This window comes from Aythya ferina (genome assembly GCF_964211825.1).
Source record: "Aythya ferina genome assembly, chromosome: W".
Taxonomy (NCBI): Eukaryota; Metazoa; Chordata; class Aves; order Anseriformes; family Anatidae; genus Aythya; species Aythya ferina.
In genome coordinates this window covers 15,958,216-15,976,296 of record NC_140313.1, presented here as the reverse complement: position 1 = coordinate 15,976,296, position 18,081 = coordinate 15,958,216, and the positions used below count along the sequence as shown (strand labels likewise).

The 18,081-nt window shown below is 39.9% G+C and overlaps 1 protein-coding gene across 11 annotated transcripts in view; it reads left to right on the top strand.

Annotated features, from left to right (window-relative positions):
* The window catches only part of LOC311426254 (nipped-B-like protein), a 186,335-nt gene that overhangs the window by 108,595 nt on the left and 59,659 nt on the right, over positions 1-18,081 (top strand). For 10 of the 11 annotated variants that reach the window (XM_084502458.1, XM_084502466.1, XM_084502457.1 and 7 more), the window contains one exon: positions 15,539-17,026. The exons of the other annotated variant lie outside the window; for it this stretch is intronic. In XM_084502458.1, coding sequence (XP_084358584.1) covers positions 15,539-17,026 — 1,488 coding nt within the window. The remainder of the gene's footprint in view (positions 1-15,538; positions 17,027-18,081) is intronic. 11 annotated transcript variants of the gene reach the window in all.

Here is an 18,081-nt window from a genome sequence, read left to right as displayed (position 1 = left end):
TTATAGTACTTTCTGTAATAATCCCCTAATTCTAACAAAACTGTTAGAATATTTTTAGCTTCCACCAAACAAAGTCTCTCAAAGTGGGAGGCAACCTCCAGTCCAGAGGTGGAATACCAGGTTTTGCAGAAGTGCTGTCTTCTTTGAAAAGCAACATATCTTTCTGGAACCTGATTTTCATGCTTTTGTTTCCAGAAAAAGTGCAAAAATCACCAATGCAAAATCTGGCAGATTTGACCTAATGTCTCTCAGAAATACATAAGGAGAGATGTTATAATATAGACCTTCTGCCTCCATACCCGAGTGCTTTTCAGAGCTCTGTTTTTGTCATTCGATCCTTTTGATCTATTTGTATCTTGGATTAAGTGGATTATATGGTCTTTTCATCATGATAGAGAGGTACAAAGTTTGGAAAAAGTTACTTTTGTCTTTGCCTTCTGTGTGGAAGGACAAGATGCCATCTCTTCTTCCTACTTTTTCCATCAAGGATGTCTGTTAATTAATTTTGCAAGTAACTTGTCTGTATCTGTTAATGAAAAAACTAATTGGAGATTTTGAAGATCAAGGCACTCAACAACAAAAGTTTCAGTGTACTACACCTATTATGTTTAATAGCTTCAGAACAAACTAATAAGTCTCTGGAACATGTCATGCCTCAGGTCTTCATTTCCCATTGCCCCCCTCATAATGGCTTGTATGTCCTCATCAGATACAAATTGTCAATACTAGATCATGTCTTCCGTTTTGAAAAGATGTATAATATCATGTGTAGATCCAGCTATTGTTTTTCAAGACTTGGAATATCTGAGTAGAAAAAAAAAAAAGAACAGCCATGGTATGGATGATTCTGAAGGGTTAATACAGGAAGGGATTATCTTTTTCCACAACAGTCAACAAGAAGTTAACCATCCTCTGCTTAGGTACATCAGGATATTTTGATGATCTAGTTTCTTTAGAAAGACAATGAAACTTCACACACAGTTCCTTCTCTTCTAATCACCATTAGTAGTCATGTTTCCTGTACTACTTGGTACTCTTGAATTGCTTCAGAAACGAGCAAAGGTCCATGTTCTGAACCCATTTTGTTCACTTAACTGGAGTTGTACTTAGTTCACAATCTGATGTTGATTACTCCAAGAAAGTACGGTAAAACCTGTTGAGTTTTAAAAACTTATGTCCCAGGAATTTCTGTGCTTCTCAGGAATCTTTTTTATTTGGGGGGGGGGGGGGGGGGGGGGGGGGGATTGTTGAGGGAGAAATTTCATTTTGGTAACCTCAGTTCTTGTGCTTTTCAGCTGTTCAGATACAAACAGGTTATTTTTGTGCATAGTCAAGTAGTTCAAAGCTAGTCATCTAAACCTTTCCCAGAACATTACATGAAGCTCTTCTTGCTCTTCAGGATTTAGACGTGCTACAGAATTAATTTTCAGGTTCAAGGTTTCTACTTCAAAATCTGTCATGCTTTTTAAAAAAACAAACAAACAAACAAAAACCACCACCATATACTGCGAATCAAAAATAAAACCATTTAAGATATTAATGTTAAAAGGAGCTCTGAGTACTTTAAAAAGGAAGATAATCCTGAAAATTACTTGAAAAAAAAAGAAAGGAACACATCTTTTTCCAGAGTCTCTTTTTTCAAATTGTTTTAGATTTATTTTTTTTTTTAATTTAGATTTCCTTAATTTTCATTTGAGTTATTCCATACATAGTATCGTGTGTTCATTGTTAGATTTTAGGCTGCTTCAAAAATGTTATATAATGCACAAGTCTTAAGAGATTAAGGAGTCTTACTTTTACTTGTAAATGGCACTGTTCCCTGGAGTTTGTGAGAATAGTTATGAAATCATTAATCACTATCCATTTCATTGGGGAGGCTAATATTTTTTTTTTTTTTTAACTTAAAAGCATTCAAAGCATTAGAAGCATTTTTTTAAATGAGACAAACCTACTCATATCTGTGGGTTTGTTACCTATTTATTTTACCTCTGAGGATCCATTTTACCCACTTCCGTGGAATCTTACTATGGATTCTTTGAATTAGGAAGAAGTGAAGCTGCAATAACTTTATTTCCAATAACTGAATCAGTTAGGGGGCATTTGGATGCCTGCTATTGGCCCTTCTTTTTTTAGTTTCTTTCAAGCCAATAGCAGCAGAGACACACATCCCAAGAGTGTGAATCTGCCGGAGCAAAACTACGGTTATAGGTAAGTAACCTTTTTCTCTTACCTTTTAAGCTCTTATCCAGCTTCTCTCCCTTTCACCCCTTTCCCCATCTCCCCCAAAGTTTCCCGAAGAGGAAATTAATAATGCTATTAATAATTTATGTCTAATTTTATGTAGCTAATGAATGAAATGACAATGTGTAAATATAACCAGTATATTACCATTGATTTCCAAAAATACATTATAGGGATTTTATTTCCTTAAAAGTAGAGATACAAGTGTAGGCATTTGTTTAGTAATCTTGCAGAAGATTAAAGTCATTAATACAAGAAGATGAGAGGAGACAATGTAAAATCTAAATCATTGTGTCTCTGTGTAGTAAGATAATGTGAGAATTATGTGTTTTGTGTATATAAATTTTCATTAGGTCTATATACTGTAGTGTTATGTAAATAGATGAAACTGTAACCTTATGTAACTTTTCCAAGAAAAAGCAGTTTTGTGACATCCAATTTTTATAGATGAGAGACTTCTATTGTTTTATGTTGATGTTTAAGAAAAGGAGGAGGAAGAAATTCCTCTTCTATCTAGAGAAATTGCAATGAAGTTTTGCAAAATTTCTATCTATCTAGGAAAAAATACTTTGTATTTACTTTATATTTATATTTAAATAATGAAGTACTGATCAAGTGAAAAACACATTTATATGTTAAAAAGAAAAAGGTGTTTTTTAATGGTGTTTACTTTCTTTGGATGCTCTTGTGTAATATGAAAGCAAATTCCCACACTTATCCCAGGATGTGTTTTACATAGGATAGAACAGAAATCTGCTCTTGTAAACAGATGTAGAAAAGAACTAAAACCCAACAGTTTGGCAAGAAGTCTATTTTGATTTTCTGTAACATAAACTAAGATTATAAAATTAAATATAATTTGCATATCGCATATGTCTTTATTCTACCTGTTAAATAGATAGGAGGATTTATATCATTACTTACCCAGTAATGACTTTATTTTGTTCTGCGATAGTCAATTCTCTGTGATGGATTTAAATCTTGATAAAGTAATGATTTATATAATTAATAAAGCATATTAAGAGTTTAAGCCCAGCGTTTCTATAGATTATAGTCACCAAGTTCACTCTGACATCAATCTAAGGTGATACGGAACTTTTCCATTATCATACAATATAAATGTTACTGGATCTAGTCAATTGAAATAAGTTATGAAGTCAGAATGAAGTCAAAATCTGAAAGGGAGATTAAATGTGTTCACCAATAAATTTTAATTTATTAAAAAATTGGTCATTAAAGTTTGCTGTTCATACAAATGATTAAAAAATAATTGGTTATGATAATCTGTGATCCATAAAATAAGCAGTTTTCCTTAAGCCTACTGTTTTACTTTCTTGTGAAATTAGGTGCTGCTTTGTGTATTTCAAAATTAATTGTACTTCAGTTTTTGCTCAGTTTTTTTTTTTTTGTTTTTTTTTTTTTACAACTGAGTTTGGAAAACAATAATTTTTCACAAAGTAATCACGTGGATAAAACCAAACATTTGTCAGAAAAACCTTTATCTTATAAATATATTAAAATAATATTAATTGTAAAAGCAGTATTAAATTCAGGGAAGTTAAATTACAGCTTCCAGTCTCTAAATAAGTGTAGATATTTGGTTATACTCTTCTGTAGTTCAATTCTTGTTATTTTCTAGTGTATTATTTCTTCTGTATTACTATAGTTGACAGGGAATAATGAGTTACAAGACATCCTGAAGTAGAAAAATTCCTAAGATCATATTTCATTCTCCAGCTATACTAATTACATTATTGTCATATTTAAGAAAATGAGCAAAACTTTATAAAAATGAAGATTCTGACATCTGCTACATTCTAAGGCATATCAGAGCCTGCTTTATTCTTTTTGTGTTTTGTCCTGAATGAGTTTGCACATTCCTTCTGATAGGCTTTCTTTTTTGCACAGTAACCAGAAGCTTGATAAAGTCTCTTGACAGGTTGCTAAAAATTACCATCTGTTTCTGTTCAGATTCTCAGAAAGCCCTTCCTCTGAACTGCAGCAGCTAGAAGCCCTCTGATCTTTGTTTATTTTGGAGCATTTGGAGTTGTTTTCAGTTCAGAAAGGCTTCTTATACCAGGATCATCACTGTACTTTTTGTAGTTTCTTCTTCTTTAGTAGTTTCTTATTCTTTAGTAATTTCTTCTTAGAGCAAGCAGTGAGACTAAAATTTCTGAGCTGTTTGCTCAGTCTCTCCTTCAAGGGGAGGAGCTATTTATGTGGGAATCTCTTCTACTGATTGGAAGGTTTCTCTTTGATTATTCATTTCTTTGGTTTTTGGAATATTGGGATATTGTTTTAGGGAGGAGGTGAGGTGAGAGCAAACTCTCATGGTCAGTAATGCTGAATGTTCATGAAGGAGTAGAAAGATGAAAATAGGTATTTGCCCTCACTACACTGATAGGTCATCTGTCAGTACCATTAAAGTAATTTCATATTTAAATCTTCCTTATATCCTGATTATATTGAGTGGTTTAGGTTCTTGTGGTCTGCAAAACACTTTTGTTTGGTGGGACAGGGTGTTTGGACAAATTTGAGATCTATGAAAAATTCCTAGGAAAAGCGAAACAGCTGTCAGTAAGCATATATTTGTTATTAATAGTATGGTTATGTGTTATTTGTTGAAAATTCCCAGTCTTGATTGGTAGCTTAAGAAAGAAAAACTTGTAATTGGCCTCTGGCTGACTTGTCTGTGATGTTGCTCAAAAATGGAAGGTCTGACAAGAAGTACTAACTGTTTAGGACTGGTATGTTTGATATAAATTGTTTATTTAAATAATGCAAATGAGTGTTATTTCAAATGAGTGAAGACATATCCTCATGATCTCTGAAGAATGTCAGTTTTTAAAATAGAAGAGTCTACATTTTTATGCTTTAAAAACAAACAAACAAAAAGAAAGTAACTGTACTAGAGTCATCACAATGGTTCATCCAGAATTCAGTGTTGAGGATCAATCTTTTTTGTAGTTCTGGAGAGGAGTACATACACATTTAATCATCTTGGATCTGAAGTTTCCAACTGAATCCTTTACAAGGTGTAAATGGAGAAGCTATAATTTAACTGTTGTTTCTTCAAGATCATTCAGAAATCTCTGGATTTTAGTATCTATAAAACACTACTGATAGAGTGGAATGTTACCATTCTGCTAAAACAAAGCTCTGCAACCATGTGTTTCTTTTTTAGACTTGTTACCTTTTCATAGGTATTTTCAAAAGACACGTTTCCCATTTCAGTTTGCTAGAACATTCAGTTCTTGAAGTTTTTAGGCTATCATCCTATTATATTTATTTGCTGAAAGAGTTTAATCTGGTAGTTGAGACAATCATCATATTTGCAAGAAAGCAGTAACATTGGAGTAACTTCAATATTAATGATGTTCTGGCTGCTGCTTTGGAAAGATTTCAGGTTAAATGGAAGAATGGAGACATTTCTTTAATCCAGTTCCCCTCATCCAGATTGTCCCTAACATTTGCTCATCTTCCAATATCTCAGCTTCCTTATATTTGTTTTCAGGATAGAGATTCTTCATGTGGTTGACTTGTAGTTTCAGCAAAAATGTATTTGGAGATATCTGTGTTTTTTTCCAGCGCATTTTTTTTTTTTTTGCGCAAAAGTTCCTTAGTAATTAAATACTTTCTAAATCTGAAAGTACTCATTGTTTTGACACAGACTTTTCCAAAGATGAAGGCCACACCTGTCTCCAGGAATACTGTTCATAACAGGGCAGGTGAGACATAACCGCTTGGAAATCCAGCTAACCTTTTTTATTTTTTATTTCAAACTTGTGGTTCTTGTAATGTTTAGTTTCTTGTATCACGATGACTCCTTTAATTTGACACACCATTTCTACTATGTTTTAGAATGACTTGGCTTATGATCTTGCTTTGAGCACCAAGTTACTGCATTTTGGTGAGCATGTTGCCATGTAAATAGAACATCTATGGTGGATTTGTCAAGTCAAAAAGATGCATATATAGGAGAATAACTGTTATTAGACAGTACTTTGAACTGTCATAATTTTATTCAAGGAATGATTTTGGATGTATTTACATTCTTGGGGTATGGGTGGGGGAAGAGAATATTGTTTTTTAAAAGAAAATCTGAAAACAGACTCGGATGCCCAATCTAACATAGAAAGCTCTTCTGTGGTTAACCACTTCCTTTTGTTAAAAAAACTATTACGAAGAGTGAAGGGACATTTTAGCGAGGACGTTGCGTGAATCAACTGCAGCAAGGGTTCCTGGCACGGAAGTGGATGGAGCCAACCCCTAACCACCCACCCAATAACACATCGCAGAGCTGTTTAGTCAGAGCTGCAGCCACACCCCCCCCAGCAGGCAGGAGCTGACATGCTGAGGGCGGAGCCAGGGTTGACAGCAGCCAACACCCTGACAGTATAAAAGCAGTCCCTAGGGAGAGCCACAAATGGGACATGCAAACAGGACTGGCTTGGCAGTTAGTGCAGGCAGTTCAAGTGGGAAAGGGATGAGTGCAGGGAGGATCTTCTCCTCCCTTTCTCTTCCTCTCCTCTCTTTTGGGATCTCTACCTTTTACAACTTATAATTCACCATGGTGGGCACCCGTTGCAGTGGCTGGGCTGAGGCGGCAACCCAGACTGAGGGGACACGGCCTCTCTGGGCTCATGTGGGCACCCAGGTGGATCCCCTGAGGGGGGAAGTTTCAGTCCAGACTGGATACTGTAGGGAGCTCTGAAATCTGGAGGCCCCCCTGGGTCCTGAGGGAAGAGAGGGCTGTCATGGGTGCAGCTGTGCCCCGATCAAGGAACTGCTTGAGAAGATGGCTGGGCTGCAGCAACAAATTGGCAGCCTGAGGGGCTCCTGGGAGTCTCTAAGGGAGACAGATAGGAGGTGTCGACCTGCCCCTACTGAGGCCCAGCAGCCCTCTCCTAAGTCCCTGCAAAGGATAGTAGCCAATCCAGCTGCTCACCTGCAGGACAGAGGACTTGACAACCCATGAGAGGAAAGGGGCTGGACCCGTGTCTCAGCTCGAAGCAGAAGGAGGCATCTGCCCCCAACACCCATGGAGTCACCTACCTCCATGGTGTCCCTGGGTAATAGATTTGAAGCTCTCAGGCAGGAAAAGGATGAGGGTCTGGACAGTAGTCGGAACACAGGACCCAAGAAGCATATCAAAGTCTAGGGAAGTACCAAGCACAGAGAGTGGGGCCGGACAGGGCACTGCATCAAAACCAATGCCACAAAAAAAGGGCAGAGAGTTTTAGTGATCGGGGATTCCTTGCTGGGGGGCACCGAGGCTCCTGTTTACCATCTGGATAACCTCTCCAGAGAGGTGTGTTGTCTTCCTGGAGCACGTCAGAGACGTTAGGAAGGCTCTGCCACAGCTCATTAAACCAGAGGACTACTGTCCTCTTATCGCCATTCAGGCTGGGTCCTGGGTAGCTGCAACAAAGAAAATGAATAATATTAAAAAGGACTTTGCATCCCTGGGAAGGATGTTGAAGGGATCAAGGGTGCAGATAGTGTTCTCCTCCATCCTGGGTGACCAGGACCCAGAAAGAAGAACGGGACAGGTAAATGACTGGCTGAGGGGGGTGGTGTCTGGACCAAGGATTTGGGTATTTTGATCTTGGGCAGCCCTTTGAGAAGCCGGGTATGTGGGCTGCTGACCGACTTCAACTGAGCAAGTGGGGCGCAAGTGTGTTGGGGAGCAAGCTCTCTGGACTGATTACCAGGGCTTTAAACTAGGTTTGATGGGGGAAGGGAGGGGAGCTAAAAGTGACAGAGAGGTGCTGGGTGAAGTTGTCACTGCTGTCACTGTTGAAGATAGTAGGGAAAAAACCTCCGAGTTGTCCCATAGGATCATCCAAGGGCTCCTCAGAGAAGGTAATGATCCTGATACCCCATCCGGAATTTTCTTCTTGCATCCCTCCAGGTGTAACTGAACCTGCTGCTTTCCTAATGTGCCTATATACCAATGCGCAGAGCATGGGAAATAAACAGGATGAGCTCAAGATCTGTGTATGGTCACAGGGCCACAATCTCATTGTGATCACAGAGAGACATGGTGGGACAGCTCACATGACTGGAACATTGTCATGGAGGGCTATGTCCTTTTTAGGAAAGATAGGCTGGGGAAGCAAGGGGGAGGAGTTGCCCTTTATGTGAGGGAGCAATTAGAGTGTACCCAGCTCCACCTGGGGGAGGGTGAAGAAGCAGCAGAGAGCTTGTGGGTGAGAATTAAGTGGTAGGCTGGTAGGGGGGACATTGTTGTGGGGGTGTACTGCAGGTCACCAGATCAGGAGGAGGAGGTTGATGAGGCCTTCTGCAAGCAGCTGGTAGTAGCCTCACAATCACAGGCTCTGGTTCTCATGGGGGACTTCAATTATCCAGACATCTGTTGGGTAAGCAACTCAGCCAGGCACACACAGTCCAAATGGTTCCTACAATGGGTTGAAGACAATTTTCTGATGCAGGTGGTAGAGGAGCCGACGAGGCAGGAGGTGCTCCTGGACCTTGTCCTTACCAACAGGGATGGGCTTGTTAGGGATGTGAAGGTTGGGGGCAGCTTGGGATGCAGCGACCATGAGGTGGTGGAGTTCAAGATGGAACTTGGTGGAAGAAGTAAGGCAAAATGTAGGATTGCTACCCTGGACTTTTGGAGAGACAACTTCGATCTCTTTTGGGACCTACTTGGAGGTATCTCATGGGCTAGGTTGCTAGAAGGCAAGGGTGCTTGTGAGAGCTGGGCAACATTTAAACAGCACTCCTTCCAAGCTCAGGATCACTGCATCCTTAAGAGTAGGAAATTGTAGGAAATTGGGGAAGGGGGGCAGGAAACCTGTGTGGATGAGCAAGGAGCTCATGGATAAGATCAGAAGGAAGAGGAAGGTCTATGAAATGTGGAAAAAGGGCCTGTCCTCTTGGGAGGAGTGTAGGAGCGTTGTCAGGGCCTGCAGGGACACGACAAGGAAGGCTAAAGCCCACCTAGAGATGAAGCTGGCAAAGGAGATAAAAACAACCCTTCTTATTACCTTTTTTTAAGTATGTAAACAGTAAAAGGAAGACTAGGGATAATGTGCATCCCCTGATGAATGAGGGGGGTGTCCTGGTAATGGGGGATGTTGAGAAGGACGAGATACTGAATGCCTTCTTTGCATTGGTCTTTGCTTAAGGGACTCCCCCCCTGGGATTCCTGGACCCTGGAGGGAGGAGCAAGTCTGGGAAATGGAGACCTCCCCGCTGTTTGACGAGGGGGTGGTTCAGGAGTATCTGAGTAGTAATCAACACACACAAATCCTGGAGTTTTATGTCCAGTTCTGGATCCCAGCTACAAAAAAAAAACAGGCATCTCCTGGAAAGTGTCCAGCGGAGGGCCACAGAGATGATACGGGGCCTGGAGCATCTTCCCTATGAGGAAAGGCTGAGAGACCTGGGTCTGTTCAGCCTGGAGAAGAGAAGACTGAGAGGGGATCTTATCAGTGTTTATAAATACCTTAAGTGTGGGGGACAGAGGGATTTGGCCAGCCTCTTTTCAGTGGTTTGTGGGGACAGGACAACAGGACAAGGGGCAATGGCCAAAAAATGGATCAGAGGAAGTTCCGCACCAACATGCAAAAGAACTTCTTCACGGTGAGGGTGACGGAGCACTGGAACAGGCTGCCCAGGGAGGTTGTGGAGTCTCCTTCTCTGGAGATATTCAAGGCCCGTCTGGATACCTATCTGGACAACCTGCTCTAGGGAACCTGCTTTGGTGGTGGGGGGGGGGTTGGACCTGATGATTTCTTGAGGTCCCTTCCAACCCCTACAATTCTGTGATTCCGTGGAAAAAATCCTGATCACTCTGTATTGGTCTTAAGAGTTTGGAAGCATACCTGTTTAGAATTGTGACAGGCTTTGAAACCAAGTCTGTGGGATTTGAAAGAAAAACATTAGTCTGATATTTTGACAAAGTCCTAGATCCTGATAATAAAAAGAAATTCTACTGTTTGTCGAATGAATTGGACGAAGATGGATATTGATACCTTGAAGGATATGAATTTTATTTGAATGGGTATTTTTCAAGTTCTGAAGTTAGTCTGTTCTGAGACCCCTCAGGTCCTTGAACTCTTGCCTTAACAAGGTAGATTTATGTAAACTTGCATATATTTGATTGTAAAGGAGAAGACACGAAGACATCTGTTTGCAGAGGTTAATCTCTCTCCTCATTACTCTCTTTATTGTTCTCATATAGTTAGATTTGTCAAAGCCCTTGAAGCCCAATGGAGTATTTCATCTTTCATATTTCATTAGCTACATGGTAACTTAAAAAGAAGCTTTGTGCTCATTCAATGATTTTTTTTTCATTATACTCAATGAAGATAGTGTTACTATGTACTCATCCTACATTTTTTGCCCTATTTCAGTCTGATATTTTCCTATACTTGGGCCAGCTTTTTTATCCTAGATCCAGAAATCTCATAGGGGCAAAACAGTAATGATCAAGTCTAGTTCTGAGGATCACCATCAAGATGCACTGGATATATGAAGAAATGAGTAATCTGTAACTCTGTCTGCAGTCACCTTGCCCTTTAGGAAAAGAGAACTTTGAAGGCATCCCTTTCTTCTCAGATAAGAACACGAATACAACAGGTTATAGTTATAACAACTTACTAAAATATCAGCATTCATTTGACAAGAGAAATGAAGAAGGTCCATCAAGAAAGCTCTATGTTTAGCGGGAATATGCCAAGTTGTGATGTGATCATCTGTTTATATGTTTTCAACTTACAAGTTGACATTTTGTATGATGAAGATGAGCAGTGTTTTGAGCCTGGTCAGTTACAGAAGTTCAAGAGTGAAAATTGGTCCTACCTGAATTGTTTTAGTTGTTTAATCTTGGGCGCCCTCAGCATGAGGGTTCTGAAAGGTGAGTTTTTGTTGATTCAGCTACAGCAGTTTAAGGCATCACAGCTCCTGGCAATTGGCCTTGCCTTGATAGTAGGGGTAGCAGAAGGAAACATATGCTTGGCTCTTAGCTGTCTTGTTCAGCCCAGTAGGTTGATGCAAACTATCTTCACTAGTTCCTTAAGCTGATGCACTGGACAATGAAATGCACTTGGGGAAATGTGAATGCATGTTCCCTTCTGCTACAGGTGATAACCTCAGTTGAAGGAATTGGGCAGGTAACTGGTAACAGAAATGTCTTAAAGGCTACTGGTAGATCCACCATCAGATCTATATGTGACTTTTTTTGTTGTAGCTGATATTTCTGGGTTAAAATGAAAAAGCTTATTGACATTTTCCTAAGAACACAAGTTTCTTAATTTGTGTTTCAAAATTTATGGAGTTTTTAATTGGGTAATAAGGCAGCAACGTATGTATGCATGTGTATTTTAATTTTTTCTTTTAAAAGGACATTCAAATTTGAAACCTATCAGTAGTCTGATAGGCTTCTACTTCCTGACCGTTCCTGAGACCTGCCATGAAATTCAGTGAGGTCAAAGCCCTCAGTCACAGAACTTTTGTCACTGCACGAAGATTTCAAAAAACAACAACAAAACAAACAAACAAAAAACCCCACACCACTTCTTAAAATTATTATTCAGTAATGCAGTAATGTAGAGAAATTAATCTATATAAGCTCTCATGAATTCAACAATTGTTGTTCTACAGAAAAAGTAAAAATCTCCATGCTAAAAAGCTGTACCTTCTGTGTGGCAAACTTATTTTGCTTTACATGTCTATCATAAAGTTGATAGTCTTTCCTATGGGTTTTTGTTGAATTATGAGAAATTCCTTATTTGTAATTGGCCATTTTGTGCATGGAGTCTATTATATCTTTCTTTACTGTCTTCTAGCCATTAAATGTTGTATATAATTTTGGAGTTCTAGAAAGTTAAAGACATACAAATAGATATAAAAAATAATGAGGAAAAAAAGCCTGTTCACATCACTGGAATTGACTACATTGCTACTTTTTACTGTGTTCTGATGTTAATTTTGGAGATGATCCTTCAAAGCTTTCACTGTTCTGTAAAAGAATCTATCTACAAGTACATGAAATTAGAAACCATGTGTTATAATTCTGGTTTACAATTTGAGTTGTATTTTTTTTTCCCTTGGAGTTTATTTTTTCCTTGATTGCATCCTCCTTATACTTCTGCGTCTAAAAAAGAGAGCTGGCTAATTGTTGTGGTTTAACCTGGCCGGCAGCTAGGCACCACAGAGCTGTTCACTCACCCTCCCCCCTCCCTCTCTGGGATGGGGGAGAGAAATGGGAAAGTGAAGCCTGGGAGTTGAGATAGAGACAGTTTATTAAGATGGGAGGAAAAAAAAAAAAAAAAGTAGTACTATTAATAATAATGTGTACAAAACAAGTGATGCACAAGGCAATTGCTCACCACCCATAGGCTGATGCCCAGCCTATCCCCGAGCAGCTGGCCACCCCACCCCAGCTAGCCACTCTTATATATTGTTTAGCATGACATCAGATGGGATGGAATACCCCTTTGGCCAGTTTGGGTCAGCTGTCCTGGGTCTGTCCCCTCCCAGCTCCTGCTGCACCCCAGACTGCCTGCTGGCAGGACAGAGTAAGAAGCTGAAAAGTCCTTGGCTTAGTGTAAGCACTGCTCTGCAACAATTAAAACATCAGTGTGTTATCGACACTTCTCATCCTAATACAAAACATAGCACCCTACCAGCTACTAGGAGGAAAAAACTCTGTCCTAGCTGAAACCAGGATACATCCCTGTTAGTTTGACCTCAGTGCCAGGGAAGCTCATGGAGCAGATTATCTTGAGAGTCATCATACGGCACTTGCAGGGGAACCAGGTGATCAGGCCTAGTCAGCATGGGTTTATGAAAGTCAGGTCCTGCTTGACGAACCTGATCTCCTTATATGACAGTGGCACACTGGGTGGATGAGGGAAAGGCTGTGGATGTGGTCTACCTTGACTTCAGTAAGGCCTTTGACACCGTTTCCCACAGCATTCTCCTCAAGAAACTGGCTGCTCATGGCTTGGAGTGGTGTACGCTTTGGGTTAAAAACTGGCTGGGTAGCCAGGCCCAAAGAGTCGTGGTGAATAGAGTCAAATCCAGTTGGAGGCCAGTCACTAGTGGAGTCCCCCAGGCCTCAGTACAAGGGCCAGTTCTCTTTAACATCTTTATCAATGATCTGGATGAGGGCATCGAGTACACCCTCAGTAAGTTTGCAGATGACACCAAGTTAGGCGTGTGTGTCGATCTGCTCGAGGGTAGGAAGGCTCTGCAGGAGGATCTGGAAAGGCTGGACCAATGGGCTAAGGCCAACTGCATGAAGTTCACCAAGGCCAAGTGCCGGGTCCTGCACCTGGGGCACAACAACCCCAAGCAGAGCTACAGGCTGGGAGATGAGTGGTTGGAAAGCTGCCTGGTGGAGAAGGACCTGGGAGTGATGGTGGATAGTCGGCTGAATATGAGCCAGCAGTGTGCTCAGGTGGCCAAGAAGGCCAACAGCATCCTGGCCTGTATAAGCAGCAGTGTGGCCAGCAGGTCTAGGGAAGTGATTGTCCTCCTGTACTCGGCTCTGGTGAGGCCGCACCTCGAGTACTGTGTTCAGTTTTGGGCCCCTCGCTACAAGAAGGACATCGAGGTGCTCAAGAGAGTCCAGAGAAGGGCGATGAAGCTGGTGAGGGGCCTGGAGAACAAGTCCTACGAGGAGTGTCTGAGGGAGCTGGGCTTGTTCAGCCTGGAGAAGAGGAGGCTCAGGGGCAACCTTATTGCTCTCTACAGGTACCTCAAAGGAGGCTGTAGCGAGGTGGGGGTTGGTTTATTCTCCCATGTGCCTGGTGACAGGACGAGGGGGAACAGGCTAAAGTTGCTCCAGGGGAGTTTTAGGTTGGATGTTAGGAGGAACTTCTTTACTGAGAGGGTTGTTAGGCATTGGAACAGGCTGCCCAGGGAAGTGGTGGAGTCACCATCCCTGGAGGTCTTTAAAAGACGTTTAGATGTAGAGCTTAGTTCTATGGTTTAGTGGAAGACTTCTTAGTGTTAGGTCAGAGGTTGGACTAGGTGATCTTGGAGGTCTCTTCCAACCTAGACAATTTTGTGATTCTGTAAGGCACCACAAATCTAGACACCAAATAAGTTATTTTTCTCGTATTCTATTTGTGGTCTAGACATTTTGACAATTGATCTCCTGAATTTCTAGCCTATGTTTAGTCATTCCTTAGACTTAAAATCATATTCCCTGATTACAGAAAAGATAATTATTTATTTGTTAAACAAATTACACAACGATAGTTGACAAATTAGAATATAAGCCTTACTGCAAGTAGGACTTTACATTTTAATGGCATTAATTAATTTTTGTTTAGAATACCATATTGGTAATATAAATAGCTTGTAGTTTAAATGGACAGAACATATTCTTTTTGATATTTCAGTGTGCTTCCCGTTTCTATGAATTCTACCAAATTACAAGGTGTGTGTAATTGGCTCACCTTTTATTTTTCTGTATTCTACTCTTAATTTTTTTTTAGTACAAACTGAAAGGGTTATTGCAGAGTCAAGATGTTGACATTGCATAATTTTATCACTGAACTTTTTTCATCCATGAAAAGTTTTATGGTTGCAAAGGGAAATTACTCAAGATTTTAAGTGTATAGAGAGGCCCCCCACCTGATACATATGTATTATGGTATAGACTCCAGCTCTTGGTATACTGCTCTGCTTTAAAGAGAAGAATGGCATTTTGGAGTTAGTTCAATCATTTTTGTACATTGTTCCTGTGTTCCCTGGCAGTAATATGCATGATGTCCAACTGATGCACTGAACCATATAGAGAGAACCTCTGTCTTAATTGTTGCAGATAATTGCTTATATTATATAATAAAGGAGGCTAAATCTGCAGAGGAGAATCTTTTACAGTAGTATTAATCATTTAACAAACAGTTAAGAAGGTGCACCTTCAGTGTCTTTGCAGATTTTTGCTTCAGCCTTAAATTGTTTGTTTTCTCATTATATATTGCAGCTGCTTTATTAGATGTTTCTCTTAGGAATTTTACAGGGACTTATGATTTGATTTTGACCATGTGTTTTGAAGGTGCTTTTTTTTTTTTTTTAAACGATTAATTGGCACCTGTGGTAGACTAACAATGAACAATAGTCTATGAATATATTAAAAAGTATTAGCTAGAGAAGTTCTATTCTTGCTTTTAAATTGAATAAGTTTTGCTGTTTGTGCACATACATGCTGAGGGGGATTACTTTGTGGGTATGGAGGGGAACTGATATTTTTGATTGGACACTTAATCTCTTTCTATATTTATAATTTATGATTTTTTTTTCCTGTTTGCAGATAAGCCTCTGAAGAAGCGAAAACAAGAAAACAAACCACAGGAGGCTGGGGGTACTACCGGAGGAAATAGACCAACTTCTCAGGAGACAGGTTCTGCAGGAAATGGGGCAAGGCCAGCGTTGATGGTTAGTATTGATCTTCAGCAAGCAGGAAGAGCGGACTCTCAGGCAACAGTAACTCAGGATTTGGATGCCTTCAAAAAAAATGAAGAAATTAAGCAGTATAATGACGGGTTTGTGTATGTTCCCCAGGAAGACACTGTTGGAGTTCTTAAACCTGAAAACCATCCTGAGATTTTTAGGAAAAAGGCAGACTTTGAGGGTCAAAAGACAGATATCCAGCAAAATGAAAACAGACAAACGGAATTTGAGCAAAATGAGAACAGAAGGTTGGAAAGTACACACAATGAAAACAAACAGGTAGAAACTAAATATGAAAGCAAACAAACAGAGCTGAAACAAAATGAGAACAGACAGACAGAGTCAAAACAAAATGAGAGCAGGCAAATGGAGATGAAACAAAATGAAGGAAAACAAAATAATGGCAAACAGGAAATAAGGCAGAGGCCTGAAACGCCAAAACAGAAGAGCGAAGGCAGGCCTGAAACACCAAAACATAGACATGATAATAGGAGAGACTCGAGTAAACCGTTGTCAGATAAGAAAATTGAAATACCTAGGCAAAAACCAGATGTGAAATCTGATACTTCAAGGATAAAATCTGAAAGTAGATCAGATCCAGCAAAACAAAGGCCTGATGGGCGTTCGGTTTCTGATACACTGAGGCGTGACCATGATAGCTTTAAACAAAGATCTGAGGACAGGGGGGAGTCAGAGAGATACAGAGGGGATCCATCCAAGATTAGAAGGCCTGAGTATTTGAGATCTTCAAACAAAAATGAATATGATTCTAAGCATGGTATTAAACCTGATGTTTCAAAAACTGAGAAATTTGAAAGGAAACATAGACATGAGTCTGGTGAATCAAGGGAAAGGTTTTCTTCCGGGGATCAGAAATCAAGACCTGACAGCCCTCGTATTAAACAGGAAGGTAGAGGAGATTTTAGTAAATCAAGACCTGAAAAAACTGGTTTTAAATCACCCAACAGCAAGGATGAACGAAGGACAGATGGTAATAAGAGTAAACTTGATAGCAATAAAGCACATGCTGAGAATAAAGCAGAGTTTCCCAGTTACTTGTTGGGGGCAAGATCTGGTGCATTGAAACATTTTGTCATTCCAAAAATCAAGCGTGATAAAGATGGCAATGTCACTCAGGAGTCAAGGAAAACTGAATATAAAGGTGAACAGAAGGATAAAATAGAGAAGATTGGGCTAGCTGAAGATCTAAATAAAGGCGCTAAACCTGTAGTTGTCCTTCAGAAACTTTCTTTGGATGATGTGCAGAAATTTATTAAGGATAGAGAAGATAAATCAAGGGGCTCGTGTTTTAAACCTAACAAGAACAAGTCATCCAAATCTAATAAAGGTAAGACTATTTTTGTTAATTGTACACTCCTGTTCTTTTAGTTTGCTATTCCTGTGGTTAGAAATTAAACACAAATGTTTGATAGTTTATATGCTTGCTTATGTGGTGATTTCAGGGAATCAAAGTGAAACTCATCTCAGGGCTTGTTACTGGAAATCTTGAAGTGAAATGATGTATTTGTTTTGGTGCAAGTACCTAATGTGGGAATACATAAGTGGTTTTAAGCTGTACTTTCTGCTACATGAGTCTAATCTGGTAATTTATCTAGTTAAATATAATGGGTATATGTATGAATTAAACTGGTTTAAGTGTGCCTATATAAGGGACGGTAACTGTTTTAACGAAATCAGTGTAACTGAAGAGGTGGAATATGCTACTTAGACAAGCCCTAAGATTCTTTTATATTTTTAATTAGGACTGAAATGTGGTTTGCCAAGAGATGTTTTGACATCATACAACAAGAACAGACTTTAAAAATACCATTTGCCTCTCTTATGCTATAAATACATCACTTTTACAGAGTCTCTACACTTCAAGCTTGTTGTGGTTTTAAACCAGCAGGCAGCTAAACACCACACTGCTATTCACTCACTCCCCCACCCTCCAGTGGGATGGGGGAGAAAAACTGAAAAGAGAAGTGCAAGAACTCATGGGCTGATATAAAGGCAGTTTAATAACAAAGGAAAAACAAGAAAGAAAAGAAGGAAAAAATAACAAATAAAATAAACAGAGCAAATGATGCACAATGAAGTTGCTCCCCACCAGTTGACCGATGCCCAGCCAGCCCCCAAGCAATGGTGCCCCCGCCAACTCCCCCCTGTTTTATTGTTCAGCATTATGCCATATGGTATGGAATATCCCTTTGGCTGGTTTGGGTCATCTGTCCTGGCTGTGTCCTCTCCCAGCTTCCTGTGCACCCCCAGCCTCCTTGCTGGCTGGGCAGTATGAGAAGCTAAAAAGTACTTGACTTAGCATAAGCACTGTTCTGCAACAACTGAAACATCAGTGTGTTATCAACATTATTCTCATCCTAAATCCAAAATATGGCACCATAC